Source organism: Haliaeetus albicilla, chromosome 7 (genome assembly GCF_947461875.1).
Source record: "Haliaeetus albicilla chromosome 7, bHalAlb1.1, whole genome shotgun sequence".
NCBI lineage: Eukaryota > Metazoa > Chordata > Aves > Accipitriformes > Accipitridae > Haliaeetus > Haliaeetus albicilla.
Window position 1 is genome coordinate 32,120,347 of NC_091489.1, and position 25,600 is coordinate 32,145,946.

The 25,600-nt window shown below is 45.4% G+C and overlaps 2 protein-coding genes across 8 annotated transcripts in view; both read right to left on the reverse strand.

Moving 5' to 3' along the window:
• Nucleotides 1-542: 542 nt before the first annotated feature.
• On the reverse strand, nt 543-11,791 carry LAMP5 (lysosomal associated membrane protein family member 5). Its single transcript, XM_069787591.1, has 6 exons — nt 11,664-11,791; nt 11,209-11,381; nt 10,778-10,909; nt 10,593-10,698; nt 8,908-9,096; nt 543-2,455 (listed from the first exon to the last, which is right to left on the reverse strand). Exons 1-6 carry the CDS (start codon nt 11,701-11,703, stop codon nt 2,277-2,279), a joined length of 819 nt encoding a protein of 272 aa, XP_069643692.1. The 5' UTR covers nt 11,704-11,791; the 3' UTR covers nt 543-2,276.
• Nucleotides 11,792-16,217: 4,426 nt separating this feature from the next.
• Nucleotides 16,218-25,600, reverse strand: part of PLCB4 (phospholipase C beta 4) — a 224,688-nt gene continuing 215,305 nt past the window's right edge. For 5 of the 7 annotated variants that reach the window (XM_069787583.1, XM_069787578.1, XM_069787581.1 and 2 more), the window contains 5 exons: nt 25,369-25,470; nt 23,557-23,614; nt 23,048-23,134; nt 20,934-20,970; nt 16,218-18,168 (listed from right to left, as the gene is read on the reverse strand). In XM_069787583.1, the coding sequence (XP_069643684.1) occupies nt 18,080-18,168; nt 20,934-20,970; nt 23,048-23,134; nt 23,557-23,614; nt 25,369-25,470 (373 nt within the window). In that variant the 3' untranslated portion in view covers nt 16,218-18,079. The remainder of the gene's footprint in view (nt 18,169-20,933; nt 20,971-23,047; nt 23,135-23,556; nt 23,615-25,368; nt 25,471-25,600) is intronic. The other 2 variants (XM_069787585.1, XM_069787584.1) reach the window with 1 other exon arrangement.

The window sequence follows — 25,600 nt, forward strand, 5'->3', positions numbered from 1 at the left end:
GATGTCTCCAGTTTGATGCAATTTCCATCCCCATCCTGCCTCCATGTCCTGCCCCACCGCTGCTCACCCACACAACCGTGCTATCCCAATGGCTCATTCCTGCAGCCGCCTTGCCAAAACGTGCTGTTCAGAAGACTAAGTACAATGGAGAGGCTCCTTTGCAATCTGCAGTTCAGCCGTTTGCTTCCTTTTTTATTTTACTTTGATTTTTTGGGATGTCAAATACAGGAGCAGATGTTCCAGGCTGATCGGAGCTGGCTAGGAGAGCCTGTCTGGCTGGAGGGCAGACAAGAGGGAGGCAGGACAAAGCTGATAACTATGGCCCCTCTCTATTAAGGAAGAACTTTTAATCCTCTTATTTACTCTCCTGCTACCTATGGCTTTTTCTGGCTGCCTCTAAAAGAACCTTTTCTTTTTTTTTTTTTTTTTTTTTTTTTCTTTTTTTTATAATAATCAGCTCATTGTAGACAGTGGCACTTGGTCAACCCAAAGCCTGCCCAGAACACTTTCACCAGAGCTTTAAAAGAAAAGGGCAAAGCCACAAGCTTCATTAGCACCGTAATTCTGCTTCTTACATCCAAACAAGAAAACAAAAAGCTGAACGTAACATAGAAATGAGACCAGGAATAAGACAGGACTAAAGAAAGGCTCTTGCTGCGTCCACCTTCATAAAAAAAAAACCCAAAACCAACTAAATTTTGGAGGAGGCTGCAGCATTAAAAAGCAGTTAAGTTTCTCCCCTCACATTTCTCCACATTGAAATTACTATTTTTCTTTCTTTGCTTATTATCCTGTTTTAAGCTGAAAGGGAACAGTCTGTATGAGCCCCTATTTAGATCAAATCAGTTCAGAACCAAGAAGGTTATTTTCCATAGCCTAAACTAACACAAGGTCTGGACTAACTCTTGCTGCAGTAACACCAGAGCCAAGGGAAGCCAAACGTTTCAGTGGGAACTCGACAGGACCAGAGTGAAACACACCACTGCCCACAAAACACATAAGAAAGAAACAGCTGAGAGATTAGAATATTAGAAATAACCAACAAATCACAGAATACTGAGCTACCACCATGTCTTCACCAAACCATCTGTACCAAAAATACCGCTAGAATAAATCCTACATTTAACATCCATTCAGACGATGTATTTTTGCACCAATTCCATTAGGTATCACGGAGTTAGTAAAAAGCATTACATCATTTCAAAATAAGAAGGCAAATCAAGTATTATATATGTACATGTTTTAATTAATTTTAAAAATTGTCTACATTTAAGGATAGATTTCAAGGGTTCCCTTATATTGTTTTCCGTTACATTAGATTATACCTGAATAATCTGCATAGTAACTTTAACATTTCTGTTTTCTTTTTTTTTTTTTTTGTTTCATTGTGAAAATATTGGTTACAGGTAGCAATGTAACATCTCAACGACAATCACAATACGTGCAGGATGTCCAGCCAGAAGCATTTCTCAGTTGACTTGCAGTAGCATGGCACTTTGTAATTTGTGTATCAATACTCTTTTTTTAATTATTTTTTTTAAGTTTAGTTCAGATGTGGGTCAAGAAGCAAAAACAAACTTTCTTCACTCAGTCTCAAGTGTGGGGTCAGCTCCTCAGCTGGCTGCGATCTGCTGCACTGGAGTTATTCCCGTTTATACCAGCTTGAGGTTCTGGCCTTTTTTTGTTTTGGTTTGGTTTAGGTTTTTTCCCCCCTCAAAACACACTTGTATTGCCTTCATGCTTTCCTTGACTTAAGTGCAAACTTCAGGAATGTGGTTTGAATCCCTTCATTAGAGGACCTTAACAAAGTCCGTGCAATGGCTCTGTCCCCTAGCCCTGCTCCCTGTACAGACATAAACAGAGAGGGCTGAACGCTGCCAAGAGCAATGCATTGGGGAGGGAAGAGTCTCTTGAGAGGGAAAAAAAGGAAAAAAAAAAAAAAAAAAAAAAGCTAATTTTGCCCCAGTGTTGAAGTTTGACATGCAAAGCATTTCTATTTCCAGATCATCAGCCCAGCTGCTTAAGAAGGTATTCATACCACCTACTGCCACAGACAGACTCCTAAAATCAGATGCTCTGAGTCTTCTTACAGAGACAGCTATGTCTCTGCACTGACTAGATTAAAGCCTAATCTTAACTTGTGCGTCTCCATGAAACACCCACGACTAGGTGTTGTGAATACCGTCTCTCGCCCCCCCATAACCTTTCCTCACCTTAGAAAAAAGTGCTTTTGCTTTTTCTACCTGATAAATATATGGGCTGCTCCATCCTGTCCCCTATCCCATGTGTTTGTACTGAGATCTGTCCCGAGGAATTTGCACTTGGTTAGCTGTCAGCTTGTGGTGGATATGGTAAACGCAGAGGGTTATCACGATAACCAACCCCAGTATCAGGCCCAAAATCAGAGGCAGGGTTTCTTCTAACTGCTCCCTCTGGTCCACTGGGCACTTGTGTTCTGCAGGGAAAGAAAGAAAAGAAAAGAGAAAGAGAGAAATAAATGAGACATTGCAAATCTCAACTCCTGCTGCAGTAGCAACCCAGAGTCACAGCTCCGCACCAGGGGTCCCTGCGCAGCAAAAACAGCCGCAGCAGCAAGGAGAGACAGCAGCCGTCGTCGGAGTCCTGGGGAGAAAATCAATTGCTTTGGAGGAAAGGGAAATCACAGTCACAACGCAGGATTTGGAGGGAGAGGTAACATCTGTCAAACCAGCCGACGCAGTGGGAAAAAACGCTTTCGTGCCCCTAAGTTCCTCTTCATGCCTCTCTGCCATGTACAGCCATGGCTTTGTTGGGAATGCGACAGGATAAGTACAAGTTTCCTGACCACGGCTGAAGATCTGCTTTGTTTATTTAGTTATAGAGTCTATAAATATTGCATCATGAGACCTCAACATCGATAAGTCTTTAATTCTGCATCAGACGTACCCTGCTCATCGTTAAAAAGATTCTTCCCCTCTATCTGCAAGCTGGCAGAGATCTAACAGCATCTCTCCCCCGTCTCTGTGAGCTCCCCATGGGGAGTTTACCAGCACTGGCAGAGCACATGTGTGTTTGTGGCCAAAGAGCATCCCAGAACGCCACGTTTTTTGTCAAATATGGCAAAGGATGAGGATGAGCAGAAGCAACGCGGCCCTCCCCAGTGTTTTTCTCTCCGACCTACGAGTCCCCATCATAGTGTAATAAACGACTAGAAAATAACCATAGCTACAATGGGAAAACACTTTTCCATTTAGCTTGCAAAAGCCACCAAGGTTGGGAAATACATTATGCTGGTAATCCCGGTTCACCTCCCTTACACTTCCAGAGTCTACTGCAGGCCTGAATGACAGGATCACGATTTACTTTTTTCCCCATGGGACTGCTGCTTATTCGTGCTGACGGACAGGCAAGCCGATGTTGCCGAGTTGGGTCTGCCAGACCAAAAAGAAAAAAAATGCCCACTCTGGGAAAAAAAAAAAAAGAAAAAAAATGGCTACAAGGGACAGGAGGGACAGTGCTCTGGCCCCTGGGTCATCTTCACAGCACTAGAATTGTGCTGAAAACAATGAAGACAGCAATTACTTAAAAGAAAAAAGCAGGTGAAAAAAGGCTGCATGTTAGATGAGCAGATACAAAGGGCATCACTAATTCCTCCCATCGCTAAAGACTGTCCAGATGGGTTCCCCAGGCAGCTGATTGCAAGACAGAGAGATCTGCGACGAACCACGAACAGCAAACGCTCTGCAAATCTAACGGCATGTGGCAAAGAGCAGGAAAAACCCAGAGACCCCCCAGGCCCAGGCATGAGGTGTCAGCAGGGACGTTATCTCCAGCGGTGCCAGCACCTCCAGAGCTCTGTCACCTCCCGGAGCAGAGCCCTCCTCCCAGCACTTGGCTCGTAGCAATGCCATCAGGAAACATTTTGAGCTGAAAATGAAGTGAAACAAAAAAGCAAAAGTGAAATGTAGTCTAACAAAAAAAATGTCCTTTTCGGTTCCAGTTGCTCACTGTTTCACCAGAGGAGTGATTAATCACCAGGACTGTTACAGGCGACTCAGCACTTGCTGCAATGCAGGGGTTTTGTTTGTTTGTATTCAGGAGAAAGGGCAAAAAACCCCTGATTATTATTAGCTCCCAAAATCGGGTTTCTAGAGCTTTATGAAAGCCTTCCCAGTTTAGGATGCTAAGGCCTGACCAGACCCGCGGTGCCAAGGCAGAGACACAGCGGCAGGTTGGCATCCCAGACCTGATTGCGGGAAAAGGCATGCACGGTGCTCCGACCCCGCTGCCCACGTGTCAGGACAAAGCAGCACCCCTCCGATGGGAAGGATCCATGCTAGAGGAGCCCCTGTGCACTTGCCACGCGCCTGCAGACAGCCCGATGGGCCGGGGTGTGCTGATGTGCCAATTAGCGGTGTTTCAGTCCAGCTGCTGCAATCTCCTCCGGCAGGCACTAATTTTTGCTTTGAAAGTGGTTTAGCTTAAACCCTACAGAAAAATGAAACAAGCCTGCCGTAAACCCAACTGAGGACATTCACCTGTGCTCAAACATAGCAGGTTTGTCCGTGTGCCTTTCCTTAAACAAGAAGGATGCTGAGTTTGCAGGAGAACGGGGTGAACGTGGAGGTCTGCAGCCAGTGAAGAAGGCAAAGCTAAAAGCACTAGTGCCACGATGCAGAGGACTAACCCAACTCTAAAGCACCTGCTTGCAATATTCCCAGCTTTTGCCAAAGCAAACCAGCTGCAGAGCACAAAATGGGCCAGAGGACCTGGCCAAAGCTCTGGTGTCCACAGAAAGCCACAGCTGTATTTGAGTGTCTGAGTCACAACTCAAGAAGGTGTCAAATCTTGCAAGCAGCCAAGGAAGATAGTTCTTTATCCTGACACTTTTTAAAGAGGATTAAAAGAAAAAAAGCCAACAGGAAAAAAAAAGAAAAAAAAAAAAAAGGCAAAGCAAAGCTCGCAGTCTCCAGCAGCACACCCACAAACACTGCTGCACCTCCATGGGCAGAAAGCACTCTGCCTCAGCAGCCTTGCAGAGCAGCCACCCCCCGCCTTACCAACACCTTCTCCTCATCAGACAGATCCATTTTCTCCTTTTGGAGCAGACTGCAAAAGTCTGGGCTCTTCAGAGAGCATAGAGGGAATGGGAATAGGGCTGTGGGGGACCCAGCACGGAGGCACAGGCAAGTGGTAAGCACAAGCACATTTGCAGCAGAACCAAGGCTCTCCAGGTGCTGACTGCTAGGAGAATGAATTTTGTATTTTGACATTAATATAATGTTAAAACACATCATTTTACACAAATAAAAATATTTTCACATTTATAACAATATACTTTAACATTTATAAGCATTTTTCGCCCCAAGAGTTCAAAGCATTGCACAGGCACTGAGGTCCACAACACCACAGGGAGGTAGGTAACAGGTATCATCCCTGGTCTATCAACAAAGGAAAATGCAAAGGGGGAGTGGGAGGGCAGAAGGGTTTGCATAAAGTCCACGGCAGCCACAAATTCAGACACTCAACCCCATCAAGCACAGCGCAGGCAGGTGGGCTGGTTGATGCACGACAAATGAAATGCCATCACATTGGGAACTGCTATGTATTTTAAATCAATGCCTTCCACAGGAAAACAGCCCTTTCTATCAAATTTTCCTGAGTATTTTGCTTCAGGTCACAGGGATCTCAGCATTTCCTAAATCGCTAGGTTTTACCCTCACTCCAGGAAAGCAAAAAGGTCCCTGGCAAATTTTCAGGTGATGCTGGGAGTTTTGCTGCATCCCGAACCCAGCAGGGTCACCCCTTTGCCAGAGAGGTGCCACCCCCCAGCCCAGGGTCCCTGCCCCGTCGAACAAAGACTGCAGGCGGATACAAAGGAGGCATTTAGGTACATCCCCCGTTGTTCTTTTGTGCTGTGCTTCCTCCAACGCCACACAGCACCCAGGCTCACGTACCGCCACGGTTTCTATGGTGAGTGCTCGTCCAATTTCAGTACTAGGCTATGAAACCACCCAACAGGCCCATTTTCTTGTTTCAGCATCCTTCTGCAGAACAAATAGCAGCACGGCAACAAAATCACCAGTTTCCCGCAGTCACGACCACAAGCCGGACGACCGGTGCAGGGGCTGTTCGAAAGGATGAAAAAACAGCCCAGTTGTGTCTGGCATGACAGGATGAATTTTTGAGATTTTGAGATGGGTGTTTGTTAAGTGATTAGCTTAATAAAAAGGAAAAAAATAATAAAAAAAAAGACTGAGTGATTTTTTTAAAGGTGGCTGCATACCTTGCAAAGAGGAGCTACTAGGTGCCCAAGTCCCTTGAGAAAATATGGCCCTCGTTTGGGGTGGCTCAGAGGGAGATGAGACCTCCCACAATCCTGGTCCCTAATTCTCAGCCTTTGTATCCTTTTGTATTAGTATTTTGCGTTATTTTGATGAAAATCAAAAGAGGTGACAATTTCTGTGGGGTTCTTTCATCAATTTAAATGTTCTCCTTGCATGATCTTGATCCAGCTCTCCCTTTTACTGATCTTTTAAGCTGAAAAATGTATGCACATTTTCCCTATTAAAAAAAAAAATTTCCCCAGCTCTGAATGAAAAAAAATGTTCTGCTTCTGTACTGAAAAAAAGTAAATATATATATTTATGTGTATTTTTATATTTTTTGTAAGGGTTGGAAGCAGGGTCTTAAAAAGAAAAAAAAAAATATTCTAGCACATGAGTTTAAGCATTCAAAAAAAATAAGAGCAATCCAATCACAGACTACAAGCTTTTTAATCTATCCCAGACAGGACAGTGTCAGGACTAATGACAAAACCTTTCCCCCCATTTCTTTGTGGTAAAAGTGTGTTGACACTCCTGCATCTCTGCAATTCTTCTGCTCTAGCAGGTCTCTTTCTCTATTCTAAAATATTTTAAAATGTTCTGTAGCTTGTTCATAATTAATAGGAATTTTACCTAATGGGAAATTAATGAACCAAAAAGGAGAAGGCTAATTACTGTAATTTAAGATTGGCAGTGATTATCAGACCCCACAAAGAATCATGTTTTGCCATGCATGTGCTGAGGACACGCTGGTCCGCAGGGCTAGTGGGGACGTGCCACTGGGAGAAGTGGCAGAGCCCCGCGCGAAGCTTCATTGATTAAAGACCTCTTGGGCATTTCTGACCATCCTCTCCAGGTGCTCTTTGCTATTTAACTTCCAGTGGAATTCAACAAAAAGAAGTGTCACTAAATAATGAGAGCAACAAAAAAAACCCAGAAAGCCTGGCAAAGAGAAACCGTGCTTTCCTCAGGAGGAGGAATTCCCCACACATGTTTAAAGATTGCTAAACCAACCAAGGCCTCTTTGTGTCCTGGAGAAAAAAAAACCAACAAAACTACAACAACAAAGGAAAAAAAAACCAAACCAAACCAAACCTGCCTGATATGAAAGAGCATATCATGAAAAAGGCAGGTAGTTGCCTTTGGCAACGAACCCCAAGTCTGGTTCTTTTAAACGCGAGCTCTTGGACTTGACAGGTTTGGTATCACAGAGACACAGCAGCTAAAACTGAGTCCAGACTTGCATATTTTAAATATGCTTTTCTCAGCCTCCAAGGTCTGCCCAGCCAAACCCTGAGTGCAGGAAGCCTGGCTCCAAGAAGGGAGGAGAGGATGAAGACGTGCCAACAAAAAATAATAGGAGACTATTAAATTCTACTTTTTTCTCACTGTAACCTATGCAAAATGCGGTACTACTTCGATAGGAAAAAAAAAAAAAAAAGATTTATTTGTGCCCACAGATAAAACCTACTCTGTACTACACTGGCCTTGCCATGAGTAATTCAGCCACACAGAGCTCTGCCAGAGCCAGCGTACATAATAGCATGTATTTACTACATCAGTTAGAGGAATGTGAGTCATGAGCGTAAGTGCTCGGTTCTGTAGTCAGTGCTGGTTTTTTATTGTGTTCTAAAATATTTCCCACACGCAAAATAATAAAGCTCCAAATTTTTAACGCTAAGCTTGAAAATAACACCACCATTTTCTAGCTCGTTATTAAAAGATTTGGCTATTACAAATTTTATTTGCATCTTTTTACAATAATGGAGTTAACTAATTTGCTAAGATGGCACTATAAAAAGGGGACTAGTCTCGAAGTCCTAATTCAGGTGAGCATGTTTACACTCCCTCATTCAACCTGATGGAAAAGGCAGGAGGATGTCAGGAAGGAGGAGCACCACAGGTTCCTCAAGATAAAGGCAGGAAAAATCTGCAGGAATTCTGCCCCATGGCAGTACTGCTGCTGACTTCAGTACAACCCTTTGATACAAACAGCACGTTAACTCACGTTTTCTTTTATCCACAATTAACGTTAAAGAAACCTAAGAAGAGGAACAGCATCCCCTGTGTTTGGCACATGAGGTGCCTCACTGAAGTCCCTGTTACGCTTCCTTCATCCTTGCAATGAGCATTAATCAAACTGAAGCCAGCAACGCGCATCGCAAGTATTTCCTGCCACTACAGCCCCAAGCTTCCCTCAGGGTGCAGTGGCCCTAAAAAGCCCCTGGAGCTCTACCGAAGCACCTTCCGTGCTGCAGAGGAGACACCCAACCCTTGCAGGGCTCCCCAGGGACCAGGCAGCTCCAGGGCTTGCTGGCAACCTAGCTAGGTAAGTCCTTACAGAAGCCAGTGTACATGCAACAACAGCCCATGTTCTGACCAAATAGCGGCTGGGCTGAATTTGTAAAGGCTTCTGGGGGACCATGGCGGCAGGGAATGGGTTGGAGGGACTGCAGGGAGCACTGACCACCTGCTGGAGGGAGGGGAAGGTGCTCTGATAAAGGTGGGACCCAAATTCCTTCAGCGCATTGCGACATCCCCAAAGGCCACAGCAGCAGCAGCATCTTGCGGATGCAGGACGTGCCTTCACCCTGCATCTTACCTTCACTGAAGACAAAATCCGCGGTGATGTCGAAGGGCTGGACACGTACTTCCGACAGCAAGAGCTGCACAGACTTCTGGTGGTCACTGGAGATGAGGGAGATGGTCTGCTGCGCCTGGCACTCGTAGGACTTCCCAGCTGGGGTGACCAGGGCAGAGAGATGGTGTGAGTTGGCCGTGTGCTTCCCGGCTGGCCAAGGGGCAGAAACAGCAGAGGTCAGGTCCTGTCTCTGGGGGACCGATGTGACTTTATTAACAAAGCTAATGAATTGAACACAAGGGCATGCAGGCAGTGTGCAATGCGGCGGCCACACGCTCCACTGCTCTTACAGCAGCATTTTCTCCTGGGGTGGGACCATGCTTTTGGCATGACACCACCACATAGCCAGGGCAACTCCCGCACTGGGGTTGCCTGCCCACAAGCAGGAACGGATGGCTGCAGCGTGCGGTCCTGCCGGTGCAAAGGGGAGAGCTGGCTTTGCTGCTGCCAGCGATGCTCGTGTCATAGGACTTGAAGTCCATAAAGTTGGAGGAATGGTTTCTATTGATGTATATGCAGATTTCAGCCTCGGATTGTGCTCATACTCCCTACGTTTGGGGAATGGCAATTCCTGCGGCTGCACGTGGGCTCTGAATTCAGGTGGGAAGGAGCAATGCCATTTGGGGACCTCACTACAAAGCAAAACAGGCCATAACACCTTTCCTGAAAATACAACATGACCATTTCACCCAAGTATAGATTATGAGAAAATATTTTCCCATCACATCAAGCTTGTTTTATAAATGAAGGCTGAATGCAGCTCAGCAAGGTGGAATGAGGGAAGCCTTCCACCTCCTGCTCTTCTGCAGCCCTTTGTTCCCCTCCAGCAGCACAGAAAGGCGATCAGTGTTTCGCATTTGCAGAGGGTGATGAGGCACGACCACCACCGTGTTTTGGGGACACAAGCAGTTGAAACACCAGTGGGAAAAACAGCTCCGTGTCCAGTGTGTCTTACGCCACAAACTTTTAACGCACCATTCGCTGGAGTTAGGAAAATCTTGAAGAACGGCAACTTGCAAATGACAGTATATCTGTTTTCGATACAAGACAACTAATTTCTCAGCAGAAATGGACTAACAACGAAATGAAAGCCAAAAGAAAGGAAACCCAGTCAAAAAAGAGGAGAGGCTGTTGGGTGTGGAGGCGTGTAGGGGCATGGATATTGATGTCGATCTCATTGTTATCTTGGGAAACCACGGCTTTCCCACCTCTTCAACCATCATCAGAACCAAGGAGGTAATCAACCTTAAAAAACATCTCCCGCAGGAAAGGAGGCAAATTTTCCCGACCAGGCGGACCCCTGCCCCGCTGCCCACCCCCTCGAGCCCCTGGGTCCCGCCGGGAGGGCCCGGGACCGCGCAGCAAACGGGCAGAGGTAGGGCTCTCCCTCCCACGGCAACCGCGGTGATTAAAACCAAGAAACAAGAACAGAAAGGAGGGGGAACAAAAACTAAGACGCGGTTTAAAACCGGCACCCGGTCCCGGCTTTGTCGGGCGGGTTTGAGGTATCTTTTTTCCCCCGTTAAACTGCATTTAGGCGAGCAGCCCGCGGGGTGTCCGCGTCGTCGTCCCCCCCCCCCGCCCCGGCTCCGCGCTCGCCAGACGCCAGGGATCTGCTTTGAACCCCGTCCCCCCGGGGCGCTTACGGCTGACGGCGTCCTTGAAGTAGGTGCGCTCGGCGGTGTCGTAGGTGAACTGGACCCGGCTGAGCCTCCAGAAAGCCTCCTGCCCCCGGGACGTGTTGTGCCCCTCCTGCCGAGACAGGGCCGGTCAGACCCCGGCAACACCGCCGTGCGCCCCGCAGCTCCCGGGCGCGGGGAGAGCCCCGTACCTTCAGGAAGAAGAGTTTGAGGGTGTACGCTTGCTCCAGCCAGGAGATCTCCAGCTCCGACTCGTTGGTGCCGCACTTGCCCTTCATCTCGGCGCCCCGCGACAGCGGGATATCGGCTTGCTCCGTGATCAGCTGCAAACGGGGAGCGGGGCTCAGGGGGGCGGCCCCGCGCCCCCCCCCCCGAGCGCCCACAGGCCCCCCACAGCCCCGGCTGAATATCCTCGGCGACGATGAAGGACTTTCCAAAACTACCGGCGGATTTCCACCCCCCCACCCCCCCCGGTCCTGCCGTGACACCGTGCAGCGGCTCCGCGGCTGCGGCTGTCGCGCTGCGAACCCGAGCCCCGGCCGCCCCCCGGGCCGCGCCGCAGCTCCGCTCCCCACCCACCCCCCCGTTCCCAGCCCCGGCCCCGGCCCCGGCCCCTACTCACATCCACGTAGTTGCTGGCCCACACGTCGTAGGGGACGATGAACTTGGCGGCGAATTCCGCCATGAGACACGTCGTCCGGTTTTCCCGCACCACGAAAATGTCCTTTTCGGGGTTAGGGGAGAGCCCGGAGAGATTTTCAACTTCTTGCTCGGCAGCTAGGCGCGCCGCGGCATCTGCGGGCAGAGAGGCGCTGAGCGGCGGCAGCCCCCGGGGCCTTTTGCCCCAAGCCTCTGCCGGCTCACCTTAACATCCCCCCCGCTCCCCCCGAGCCCGCTGGAGTAAGCTCCCCTGTCGCGACCGGGCGTCTCTGTCGCGATAGAGAAGGCACTGGAGATGGGGCAGCCGGTGACGGTGGAGCAGGACCGGTGCTCTAGCAGCGCCGGGGCTGTCTCAGCGCCAGCGCCCACCTCATCGCGACAGGGCTCCGTGTCGCGACTCGCCGCGGCTGTACTCACGCAAGAGGAAGAGCAGCCCCGGGAGGCGCCCCCCGGCCATCCTCCCAGCTCGGCCCCTGCGTGTCCGCGGCTGCTGCTCCTCCGAAAGCGTCTGCTCTGGAGGAAAAAAAAAATAGGAAAAAAAAATGTTTAAAAAAAAGGAGGAAAAAAAACCCGCTGAAACACCTCCTTTCTCAGGAGCTGCACAGGCTGCAAAAGCACTCTGCTGCGGCGTGGCGGGGAGGAGGGACGGGGAAGAGTGTGTGGGTGTGTGGGGAGGAGGAGGAGGGGAGATGCCGGCGGAGCTGATGGAGGCGCCCACGCTGAGGGACGGGGCGTACGCGGAGGCAGGGCGGGGAGGAGGGATTCCCCCCCTCCTCCGGCGTTGGGGGGCCCCGCCGACCCCCGCGGAGGGGCTCGCGGGGATCCCCGCGGGGAGCGGGGACCTCGGGGGAGGGAGCCGGGGGGGACCCGGGCCAGCCGGGCCGCCCCGACGTGCGGCCGGAGCGAGGCTGAAACGCACCGAGCGCGCCCCGCTCCCCCGGGCAGGGTAGGGCAGGGGGTGGGAGCGGGGCCGCGCCCCGGGGCGAGCCCTACACCGGCCCGGGGCACAGGGCCTTCGCCGAGGCACCTTCCCCGAGGGTCCTGCCACCCTCCCTGCCCTTTCGGTGCCGCGCCAGGCGGCTGCTCCCGGGGGACGACGGCTGTCGCCGGGCAGCGCCAGCGCCGCCGGAGAGGCAAAGGACCCGCTAAACCGGGACAGCGGAGGGGATGGAGGAGGGGTTATCTAGTCCAGCGCCGGCTGCTCACGGAGCGTCAGTAATTTCGGTGAAGGCGAACAGCTGCTTCGTGTGTTAATTTAGAAAGAAACGTGCAGCTATTTTTGTGTGGCAAGGTCAGAAGCAGACTCGGCACCCTTTTGTAAACGGCCATCAACACACCTGAGCTCTTCAGATGTCGTGACATACCACAAAACACACCGTAACGGAAGACATACCATCACACAGAGCGAGGGGAGCGGTCCCCTCAGCACCGAGAAGATGCATCAAAACAATCCAGGCCGTGCCTACGTGGAGCGTTGTGGGGGGGGGCACACCTGGGGCGCGTCTCAGAGCTGTGCCACGGGCGAGCTGTGCCGGGGCGCTGACAAGAGCTCGTCCCTGCCAGGCTCCGCGGCCCGGCGCTGGGGAGAGAAGGGGCTGCAAGGCGGGGTGAAGACAAGCACTGCGCACCCCATCCCTGCCGGCTTCTGGGGAGCAGAGGGCGGGGGGGCTGCCTGCACCCTGCCCTGCCCGCCCCGGGGCGCGCAGCGCTGCCGGAGTCCCGAGCCGGGCAATCCCCTTTATTCCCTGCAAAACCGGCGCCTGCGTTTCCTCCCTCTCGACCCGGAGGCGGGGGTGAAACGGGCCCCCGGCTTGTCGGGAGAGGGGTCTCCGGGAGGAGCAGGCGCGTTCCCAGCCCAGAGCGGCCGGGGGGGCTGCCGGTTTCCCCCGGGGGCTCTGAGGCTGCGGCCGGGAGGCAGGAGGCGCTGCCAGCGGCGGACGAGACCGAAGTGCTCGCACCGCGGCCCGCCGCGGAGCCCGGCCCGGCCGCCTGCTCCCGGGGCAGCGCCGGCCCCACCGCCACCCCCCGCGGCTCCGGGGTTTCGCCTCCCCCGTTCGCCGACGTTAAAACATTTTTCGCTGCCTCGCATCGGGAGTTTTTACGGCCCTTCAATGCGCTGCCGCCCTCGACCCGTACGAAGAGCACATCCAAACATTTACCATTTACAGAGACGCCAAGTCCCAGGAGCAGCGGGGAAAAGGAGCCTATCGCCAAGGTTATTTTTTTTGTAAAAAGCCAAAGGGACAGAAGCTGTTTGGCGCGTGTGGTGTTACACGGATTCACTAGCAATTCACGTTTCTAGTTCAGGAAAAGGAGTCTGGAGGAATCGGTCCAGAGTTTTGCGAAGCAAGGTATTGCAAGGTGAGTTTTGTGCGCAGCTGCCGCTGGGAAGCTGCCCTTTCTCTGCCAGGGCACACCTGCGGAGAAGGGTTTTCTTGCTGGGAAGTAGCTTGTTAAAAATAAAAGTAGATACTGAAGAAACGTACCGATTTTTGTTAACTATTCTGTTGCAATTCCTTTCTGCTTGCTTTACAAATTAAATATTACATTCTGGCCATCTCCTCTCTCTCCTGTTTGACGATAAGGAGTCATTCCTGCTCCCCAAAATAGAGCCAGACCCGTGTCAGTTGTGATACAGGATTGACCTGCAGGTAATATTTCCAGGGAACTATATAAAGGAAAAAAAAAAAATTTTCTATACGAGGCTCTTTGACTGCAACAGACTATTTCTGTGATGATTTTAATGCCTGGCTTCCTCAGGTCTTTCACCAATGACCTCAGTATTTAACCAGCCTCTACTTCCTCCTCTAGCTCCCTATTTAATTTCCAATTTTTTTTGAGGTTTCTAGGTAGCTTCTAAGCCTCCAAATAAATATATGATCCTGAGCAGCTGCCCCTGCGTCCAGCCCATGTAGGAGGGTACCACAGGGAGCAGCTGGGAGAGAGCAGCTGTGTTAGAGACAACGGCAAGCCTGACCCACAGCCCCCTGAGCCCCACGGCACAGAACCGTGTTCTCCCAGCACCCACCAGCTGCACAGCACAACAAAAAAACCCCTTCAGCTTCAGTGACAATCCTCACTCCAAGCCTGCAGAGCTGGGTTTATCCTGCTCTCCATAGCAAAAAAGGGAAAGGCCTAAGATTTCCTAACACTAAGAAAGCCCCAAAACATTGACAGAGCAGGAAGGTCTTACCTGAGGGAGCCAGTGCAGCATTAGCTGATCTGAAATACTGTGACCAGGGCCCGTTTATGGTCACAGATTGGACCACCTGGAGCCAGCCCTGCAACCTGCCCTTACCCCAGCTGTGGGGACTGCCTGTGTATCTCTGAAGGCTGAAGCCCCCTTGCTACCACCCCAGCTACCAGACAGCAATAACTCTCACGAGCCTCCTCACACACAGCACGGTAACAGCGGTGCTGCAGTGCTGGGACCACTGCCGGCGCATCCCTGGCAGCAGGGTTTTCTGGCCGAGCGGCTCTGGGATGTGTCTGCCACCGGCAGCTGGCTTCACAGGCAGCCCGTGGGCAATGGCATGTGGACTCTGCAAGGAAATCAGCCCCCAAGGGGTATTTTGGGTCTCTGGCAACCCAGTTGGACTGCACTTGAGTGGGGTGGGGGTTAAACAGCCCCCCGCTTGGAAACAGTCAAGTTAATGAGCAACTCCCAAATTAATGGAACTGAAAGAATAGCAGGCTGCCTCTGAGGCCAGGGTGTCATGACCCTTCCCATCACAGCTGCACTGAATTTATCCAAAGAGATTCAGAGACAGAGAATCTGCCACTTCCCTCGATGAAATTTCACTGAAGTGGAATCCATCACCCCGGCAGGGAATGACATTTTAAACTGCTTTAACTCACTATCAATGTTCAAATTGATTAGCCTATTTCATCTCAATGGAAATTCTCACCTCGTTACATTAGCGGCCAAACTTCAAATAGTTTTTGAATCAAATACTACTTAAACAGCATTTCAAAATACTTAGCTGACAAAATTCATCACTTAATTTCAAATTACTGTCTGCGTTTTATGCTAAATTGTCAATGGATGAAATACGTAACAGTTCTTGGGAGCTGAGCCTGGAAGCTGAGGCTACCCAGTGCCGTGGTTTCACAGAAGCACATATTCTCTGACTTGATAAATGTCTTGTTCCTGGCTGAGCAGCGAGTACAGACTCAAAAGGAGGCTAAGGAGAGTATTTTTTAGCCTTCCCAAACCATCGTATTCCCCAATGCATACAATACTCACCAGGGAATTAAGACAGGCAGGTTTGATTTTCCTCAGAGAGGGACATGAGCTGAACTCAAGTCCTCCATTTCCAGTTATTTATTTTAACAGGTATGGCAGTGGTTTCCAGCCAGGCTGTAAGTGAGCCTGAACTAGTAACATTTAATGCTTCGCCATCCGGTTCCCTCTGTATCTGGTCTGTCATTTGCTTCTCCTTACTGACTAGAAACCACTGCAGTAGGCAATAGTATACAATTCCAGCTCACAGCACTGTCTTCACCAGCCGTGTTTTAGAAGACATTTTTAATTAAAAAAAAAAATCAATACAAATCACTGCCTTGTTTGAGATGCTTGATCCTGTCCAGCATGCTCTGGAAACAGTGCTGCTCCCAACTCCCTCCAGCACTTGAGCGAAGCTTAGGGAGCAGGGAGAGCTCCCTGTACACAACTTGTCTTTAAAACACTATGGATCATAAGGAGCAGGAGGTGCCTCCATAGGTTAAGTGACATCAGAATGGGAACTCTGCATAGGCTTCACAAGTTTGTTTAAATTCTACCTTAAACACCTAAAGACTTCACTGACCTCTGTCTCAGTTGCATTCTCAAAGTAGTGCTGCTATACTGTACTCTGGTTGCTGCCTCTCAAGGGAGTGCTGCTACACTGTACTCAGGTAGTTCTGTAGTGCTGTGGGGACCGATGCACAATTCTTCTATCGCTTAAAAGAAATAAGACTCCTTTGACTAAATAAGCTGTGATAGAAATATATTTACACTATGCACATTTTTACAGGAAATACAACTTACTAAAAAATGGTAAGTAATAATACCACCACCCTACAATTTACTACAGTCAAAACTAAAGGTTTTGCATTTTTAAGGTTTTTATTAGAGAAGTTGAAAGTTTCATCTCAGGACTGACAATAACATAATTATGTCTTTTCATTTATTTTGTTTATAGGAATATGTAGAATTTGTTTGTACAAGCATATACAACGAAGTAATTGGTGCTTAGTACATTGAAATCAGGAATCTGATTTGTTCTAAACTACCAGTTTTCCATGCAGTCATCTTTGAATTGGCAGCATGGACAATTTCCAAGCAGAATGCTTACATGCATTGTTTTGCAATATAACTACAGCAAGCTCTGGAAACATGCAAATTAACACATTAGCAAATTGTTTTTATATCTAATGGACATAAAAAGGTTATTCCTGATATGAAATTCTGAAAATCTGCATAAATACTTCTGTGTAAAATTAAATTAGTTATGTACTTTTCTTTTACTACAAGTATCAAGAATGCCCACTTAATTAATATACACACATATATATAGAGACCTTGTTATGCTAAAAGTCTTTGTAATTAATCAAACAATATTCTGTGCCATACATTTATTCAGTATTTACCAGCTATTAGAATGACTGTGATCATATAGTAGGTATTACAGTCTTAGTAGCATCTGTATCACATGCAAACATACTCTTAGCATTTTTGTTGACTAATTTTATCACGTGGCAGCAGGTATGTGATTTTCTACAATGCTGTGATTCTGAAGTGTATAAATACTTTTTACATTTTCACAGTTACAAACTTTTTGCCAAAAGCCATTTAAACAATCCTTAAGTTACAATGAACTGTAGTATCTGGGATCTGCAGCAACAGGATCAAAATGCAATTTCTATACAAGCAATGTAGGATGTAAACTTTTCTTAAAGTGCCTCGTACGTAATTCCTTAGAGCACTGATCAGTTTTGGCACAAATACACAGTATCTCCCTCATGCTAACCACTGCAGTAACTTTTACAGAATATCAGCTTGTTTCAGACATGATAGAGTTGATACGGCACTTGTGAATGACATCATTGGATTGCAGAAATATTCTGTCAAGTTACTATTACAGCTGATGAATTTGACCGATGACTTTGTACATATTGTACTTCTGAATATATGCAGTTAACTTTCAACTGCCTACAGTCTGCTGCCTGAAAATACTTTGAAATATAATTTTAAATTGCCCAAACTCAACTCCCTCCTTACTATACTGATTATTATGGTGACTTAGCAGAAGACCCAGTTCAGTGGGCTCGATGACATCAGGTGCCGAGCATCTGACGAGTTGTTGCTCATCGGGATCTGGCAGCATGGGGTTTCTACGTGATATATCACACATGAGAACACAAGTGATAAATAACATGACTTGACTACAGTTTTGTTGCCATTTGAGATGATCTTAAAAATATCTGTTGTGTTTCAAGGCTCTGATTGTGTAATTCTGATGCAGGCAAGCTGCCCGTTGAGATACAGAAAGGAATACAGGACTGGGTTTAAAAAACTGTCTTCATCTTCTGATTAGTGTTTTTCTGAACAAAGGAAATTCTTACGGAAATCCAACAAAGGAAATTCAGTGCCCAGTGTTAAAAAAGAAATAATGCAAACCTTAAGACTTGGTGGTCCGTAGCTACACTTTATATATTAAAAACAAAAACCCCACACCAACCTCCCCCCTGCCCCAAACAAAAAAAAGAAAAAAAAAAAAAGCCCACTTTTCAACCTCAGCAACATTATTTTGAATTTTGCTCTCATTTTAAGGATGCTGTGTTCTCCAACTTCAATTTGCTTGCTGAGGCTTTAGACCACTGTTGCTGGCCTGCGATCCATCTCTGCTTCCAGCTTCACCATCTGCTGCATCTCCTTTGCCTGCAATCCAAAATAACCACATGAAGCATTGCATTAGAGCTTTTGTTCAAAATGAAGTATGTTTTATATGAGTGTCTGAGTGAAACACAGGCAAAACACACTGAAGCTATATGTAATAACATTATGTTTACCAGTATCATTTTGTTTTCAAAATCAGATGTAATTTTTATGTCTACAAATTCTTGGGAAATATTTTTGATCCTATTCCAAGACTCATGGGCTGACTTTCTGAACAAGTGTATGGTAAAATGCAGAAGCTCCAATTTGGGGAAGAAAACTAGGCAGATGTCTTTGGGAATGTATGCTCCACTGCTGTTGTGCGAGTACTGCGATGTCTTACTTCCTGAAATGTTTAGAGAGTTCATTATGACCTGGACTTGTTTCTTCCATTAAGACAAAGAATGATAAAATCCATCAGTGTAACTAACATCTTCCTTGCAGTAGGCAAGATTTTTTAAATAACATTTTTTAAAAACCAATCTCCATCTGGCCTAGAGATCCTTATAATTACAGACGTGGTAGTTTTCACCTCAGGATTAGACTATTGCTATATGCTCCATGGGATTACACACACCGAATCCACCTGAAACTGTATCCAAATGCGTTGCGCAAAATACAGCAATGAACGTATGCCAGATCTCACTATAAACTCTGCATGCCTTGGGCTTTGCAGGCAGTTAAAGCACTGTGTACAAATGGTAACTGGCCTGGGAAACCCCTGCTTAGAGACAGCTTTTTTAATTCCCTTCCTCTCCCTCCCTTTCTCTCTCTCCCGCTTTCACAGACATGCACACACACAAATTTACTCCTCCCGTGGCTCAATCACAGATTAGAAGTTGCGCTTTGGTTTGAAACTCTGCAGTTTAAAGAACTGGGAGTCAGCATCTCTTCATTTTCTCTGAGGGCTCCCAATCTGGCAAGTTATTTAAATCCATAACCCTAAGGACTCTGAATAAATTGACCCAGAGGGCAAGCTAACCCATCTATCTTTACAATCAAGCTCCTGAGGATTAGGACAGGTTTAGGAAGAGGCAAACCAAGCTAATATTTTCTTTGATGCAACTGCTCTGTATCTGTCATGCAGGGAAGAATGGTTACTGGACTTGATTTACGTGAACTATGTTCCCCCAAAAGTTGTAAATGTTGCTTAGGGGACATAGCTATACAAGCTCCTACGTAAGGAGTCACCTATTCTGGATGTGCAAACATGTATTTGCATATACGAAAATGGGCAGATGTAGATCTAAAGTAATGAGATGCACAGCTATTCATTTTGTGAGGTAAATGTGGGCTTGTGCAGATGTGATATACGTGCCTTCTTGAAAAATCTAGCCCTGTACTTTCATAATCATCATCGTGGGGAAAAAAGTAATTATGATAATAGCAAAGCAACTGTCATAAATATGATTAAAAATTAATCAACGCTCTCCATTTAAATGAGTTAAAAGCTTGAAAGTAATGAAGAAATAATTTTAACATGAAAATATGGAAACATAATAAATAAATCAATATGTACAACCTCTTCTGAAATGTTGGCTGGATTTTGCCTGTGTGTGAAATGAAATTCTAGATAAAACAAAACCCTGTGGTTGTTTCTTAGTGACTCACACATTGCACGTTTTAGGCTTGCGACTTAATTACTGGCACATAGTGTCCTATAAATATTCTGCATGCCAATGTATGGTGTACGGAATTATTTTAGAGATAATTTGGCTTCAAAGAACACATTAGCATAGGACCAGGATGCCTGTTTTTGCTAGTCTGAGGCTGGGTCAGACAGTGCATTCTGCTGCGAACACACAAGCACAACACTTGAAGACAAGCCTTCTGGAAGGCAGTGTTGAAGCTACAATGAATTCATGAAGTGAGTGGCAGCTAATGGACTCTGCTTTCAAGATGCTTGTTCTCTAGTGAGACCTAAGACAGGCTAAGAACCATATACAGTAAAAGAAGAATAAAAATTTTTTTTTTCCTAGCCTAACAAATGCTTTTTTCCCCTCATTATTTGTCTATAAATAAATGTTGTTAGAGTGGGTGCTGTCCGACTCGGTGGTGCAAGATGTTATCAATTCAAGTAATTCAGATCAGGCAATACCATACAACTGCATGTTCAAGCCTAATGCAATCATTTCCCTTGCTAAGACAGGGGTTAATAGAGATTTCTTGTGAGTAACGATTATTTAGGAAGCCACAGCAGCACAGCCACATGGTATTGCCATACCTTGTAACGTGTTGGATTTTGAAGTGAATTTTAAAGCGCTGGAAGCCTCTCGTCTTCAGACACTAAAAAGCTATTTCTGGCCATCTAGTCTATATTTTGCTGTTCTTAGCATGGAATTGCTATTTTATTACCATACTAATATATGTGGATACCCTTTGTCTGACTATCAGCATTAGCAGTTAATCATATGTATGTTAACACTAAAATCGTTTTCTTAGATCAAAAGACACTTTTCACAGACACAGATTAGAACTCTAAGTGTATCTTTCAGTAACGACAGCTAATGTACAATACCGGTTAATCTCTAAATATTTCCTCTGCACATCACTGTTCATATGCATCTGAATTTGAGATGCTAAAGCACAAAAATACTGTTACTATTGTGTCTGGCTCAAATATCGGTGTGCAAACAAGATTAACATTGTGTTCACTATGTCAATGGTACTTCCCAATGGTTGCATTTACAAGGAGGGCTCCAATGATAATGATTTAATTTAGAAGGAAAGCACACTGAAATAATAGTTTGCTTATACGTCCATCCTACCTTGTGTTTGAGACACTGCATGACAGGATTTCAAAAGCTGTTTGTACAAAAATAATAATGTCAAAATTGAGTAATACAACAAGAAGCAAATTAAATGAATGAAAACTGAAGTGAGATTGAAAAACTAATGCAAGAAAAACATACATAAACCAAAACAAATTTAAATTCATAACAGTTTGTATTGAAGGCTGTTTCCACCCATAATTCTACTTTTCTGCATTGTATACTTGTATGAAAAATTTCTTCTCTTGTTTGATCAGGAAAAAAAAAAATCAGGTTTTGAAATTCTCATTAAACAAATACCACCTTTATCTTGATCCAGCTAGCTTTCATACATTAATGTGTTTAACAACGAAACCAGACCCAGCTGGGGGTTTGCACTTGTGCACTTTTGGGGCTAAAAGGAAGTGGTCAAAACAGCAGGTATAAAAATATATGCTCTGACGGATCAAATTAGAGTGAGTTAAAAAGCTGTTAAGGACTACCCCTGTGGTGGAGGCCACCACATGCCCCCACAAAAGTGATAACCAGCACGTGAATGATCTTACTCCATTTAATCACTGACGATTTAAGCTGACTTCATCTCTGCACTGAAATGGTGTATGAGCAAGCTCACATAGGCTGCTACCATCTCTCAGCAGCTGAAGCTGTACCCCAGGTGAGGGAAATATCTAATTGCTGAAACAGGTGACTCATTTAATGACTCACCCTTATTTCCCAGCAATCTCCCCCCCTTATACGTGACATATTTATCACATTGTGATTAAAAGCACAACTATAATCATTCCCTCTTGTCCTTATGTTTTTAAAAATTGGATCGAAAGCCCTCTGAAGCCAATGGAAAGAAACCACTGATAACACCTCTCTCTCATCATTTTTTGTCAACTAACACAGTTTACAGGGAGTTCTCTGTCACGCTCTCTACAGTGATGCTACAGATCCACTGTAGCCCAATTGCTTCCCCTGCCTTTTGATCACGGGCAGATATTGCTCAGGAGCAGACTGACTGACAGATCCATTCATGCTGGATGTTAGAGATGGTGTCTACAGAAATCCTGTGAGGGAACAGACTAGGAATTTTGGTTGTTGTCCAGAAGGGAGGTGGAACGATCAGAAGACAGAGCCATGGTGGCTGGGGTTCAGCGGTAGCAGCTGCCTGCAATCCTACATGTTGTCACCCCCCTAGAAGTTAACCAGGCTGCAGCTTTTGGGGCTGTAGGACTCTCCTGACAGTGGAAATACTTGATTTGCATGTACTCTTTTCTTCCCTCCCCCTCTGCAAGATGGCTTTAATTCATACTATAATGTCTGCCAGAGAGTTCAAGTTCTGAATGTTTAATAAACAAAGAAGTAAGTACAGAACCCTTGAGAGTAATGGGTATTAAACACACCTCTCTCACCTCACTGAACTGCTGGGTATATTCCCCTTGCAATTTACATTTGTGGAAGTGCAGTACTGCAAGTCCATGCAATTATTACAGCTCTGCTGGCTCAACTATTCAGCAAGGGAACTGCTCAGAACATAGTATTGCTTCTACCAGAAATAAGATTAGAAGTTTTTCAATTAAAAAAAAAAAGAGAGCTTATAAACTAGCAGAAAATAATAAGGTATTTTCATTAGCAAAGGGTGTACTAGTACAGATAAAAGTCCCCATGCTACTATACATCTCTAGAATCCAGTCCAAACTAACTGTCTCTTAATGTTCAGAGATGCTCTGTGCACATATTTCACCTCTATTTTCCAATCAGCACTAGAAATATAAGTTCCAAAATTAAGGAAACAGATTTGCTTGAGGTAGTTTTTAGAAGTAATTAAAATGGATATGTTGGGCCTTTTATGACTGTCATATCTAGCTAATAAGTATCAGTGTGGCTGAACAGCAGAAAGGACAGACTCTAGCTTAAGCAGTCTAGCTTTCACATGCTTATCTGAAACAGATCTGGTTCTTTATCATTCACCTCATCTCTTCATTTTAACTCCCCAAGTAGGTGAGTGACCATGAACAAGGTAATTTTCCCAAGTTCGGTAATGACTTACATTCAGAAGCATTCTACTCAGCCTGATTCTGTTTCCACTAGTTTGTTTTTTCTTTTAAGCCTTTAAAATAAGATACCTGCTCATTCTGCTTCTCCAAGACTTCTAAATGCTCAAGTTGAACTTTTTTCAACTGATCCATTTCTTTTGACTGCTTCATTGCCAGCTGTAAGCATGAGAAAATAATGGGGGGAAATGTAACACATTATTAACAAGTAAAATAAAAACTTACTTGAAACATACACATACATACACTGTTTTGCCCCATTTGGATGGCACAAAACATCACAGGAGGCCTATTATATCACCCAATCTTAAGAAAAGCTATTAATATAACAACTTATTTATATTATACATATTACATATATAATATATATTACATAAAAGTAGAAAATACACAACAATGAATAGTTGTTAATTTAAAATAGCTTACTCTTCTATAGATCTTAGATCTTTTACACTACAAGTATGTGGAACAAAGCAAGGACAAACATCTGTTGGTTTACTAGAACTGGATTCTCATCACAGAGAAATTAAAATGAATATCCAGAAATAGTGCCCAGTGATTTTTGTCAAGGTTATAGTTACCCTTTTTCTTTCTTCCAGGAACTTTTTTGTGTTGCTGCTGTTCAGTTCTCTGACTCGCCTAAAAAGATGCAAATGTTGTCCATGAAGACTCATTAGAAAAAAAGAAACCCAAAAGCTAAAACAGAGAGAATCACAAACTCATAAGGTATATTTTGGTTTCTCATTGTCTGTACCATGTGGGACTAATGGCAATTAGTCCTCTGCCTATGCACCTTTACACTTAAAGGTTTCCAAGTACATTGACAGGATGATGGAAGACTTGAAAAAAAAAAGACCAAGACTGTTGTAAATGAAGTTTGCTTTTTCCCTTACTCAGGAGTGGTTGACAGAACTTAAAAAAAAATGTTTAATTCATTTGTGTATCACTTACTGCACTCTGCTCTCAATTTATTTTGGAATATAAAAAGTCCTGCATCTCTTAACAGTAGTAATGGAAAAATCATCTGATGATCATCAGTAAAGTTACAGCTTACCAGGACTGTAAGGTTCTTAAAGCTGTTATTTAAGCAAAAAGATAAGTATACAATTAATATTTACATAAAATACCTAACTGCTAAGTGTCTCTTCCTAAGATTTCCATCATGAAATATACCAAAAATAGTTCAAAGAGCTGAATCAGACTAATCGCAAAGCCTGAAAACCAGAACTGCATTCAGCCTGCTTTCATATCTGGGAACAGATTTATCTGGGAGTCATTAGCTGAGGTCTTACATTAACTACGCATACAGTTACCAAGGGCTCCGACAACTCGTCTTCCTGATGAGCTATGAATGTGTAACACTCCAGGGACTTAGTTCAGTGGGAACAAATTCAAGCCTTTTGACCAAAATAGCCCAGTGCCAAGGAAGGAATGTAAAAGAGGAAAGAATGAGCCAGATGGCAAGCCCAAAGTGAAGGGGAAACCCTGAAGGCTTGTGAGACATCATTACATAGACTCTGCTTTTGTCTATTTAATTGGAAACTTTTAGGATAAATAAACTTAAAATAGCTATAACACAGATCAGTCCTCCAAAAAGTCTCAGTAGCTAGTACTGTCATGTGTCTCTCTCGTCTCTCAAGTCAATTAAGGCTGTCATCCCTAAACATGCTGTGAATAACCCACTTTTGCAAATGCAGCAGTGCCCTTGCTTTGCTGAGCTTGGGTGCTGGCCAGGTCTCCAACGCCAGCACATAATGAGGGGGAGAGCTGCAGTTCAGTTCAGGAGTGGAGAAGCAACATGTGTGCTGTTGTGGAGTATATCTCATGCTTCTTCACTCCTATCTGCCATCATCTGCTCTGCTGATTATCATCACTTAGCACCCCTTCCTTCTGTTTCACCTCTCCCCCGTGTAGATGGAGTTGTAGATGAGGGAGAAAGCCTTTCTTTTGCACCATCTCCTGTCATTTTAGTGATGCTGCCTCTCCAGTTATTCTAACTACAACTAGAACCAAACCTCAGACTCCCTTTTCAGTGTAGCCCTCATTTAATTTAAAAAGCAACAGCAGAAAAGTATAATGCACTTTAAGTACAATAATTAAAACTCTTACAGATGTGTTTCAATTTAATAGTGTGATTAGACCTATATCAGTCACAGCTGATGAGTATAAGGAACCTTTTTATTTCCCTGATCAGGGCATTACATTTATTGAAAGGATAAATACAAGAAAAGCAACATTTTTCCTAAAATGGTCATCTAAAAATATATTCAGCACAATCATTAAACATTGTTTCCATACATAAAAGCATAGTTTTAATAGAATTAATCCATGAGTTCACCTGTCAGCCTTTGACAGCATTCTTCCCTTCTCAAGAAGGGAAATCTGATACTTACCTCTCTCTTTCAGCTTTATTTTTGATAGATTTGTCTTGGCTTATGGCTTTGCTGTTTTCCATAGATATTTTAGCCTGGTTGGCACGCATTTCCTTGCTTTCCCTAGACAGAACCAAAGAAAGTCATTAATGCCTAAGATGCAATTATTTTCGAGGTTGGTTTCCTGATACTACTCTACACTGTGGTTAATTTTGTCCCTGAAGCATTAAGGAAGAAGAAAGAACAAACCATA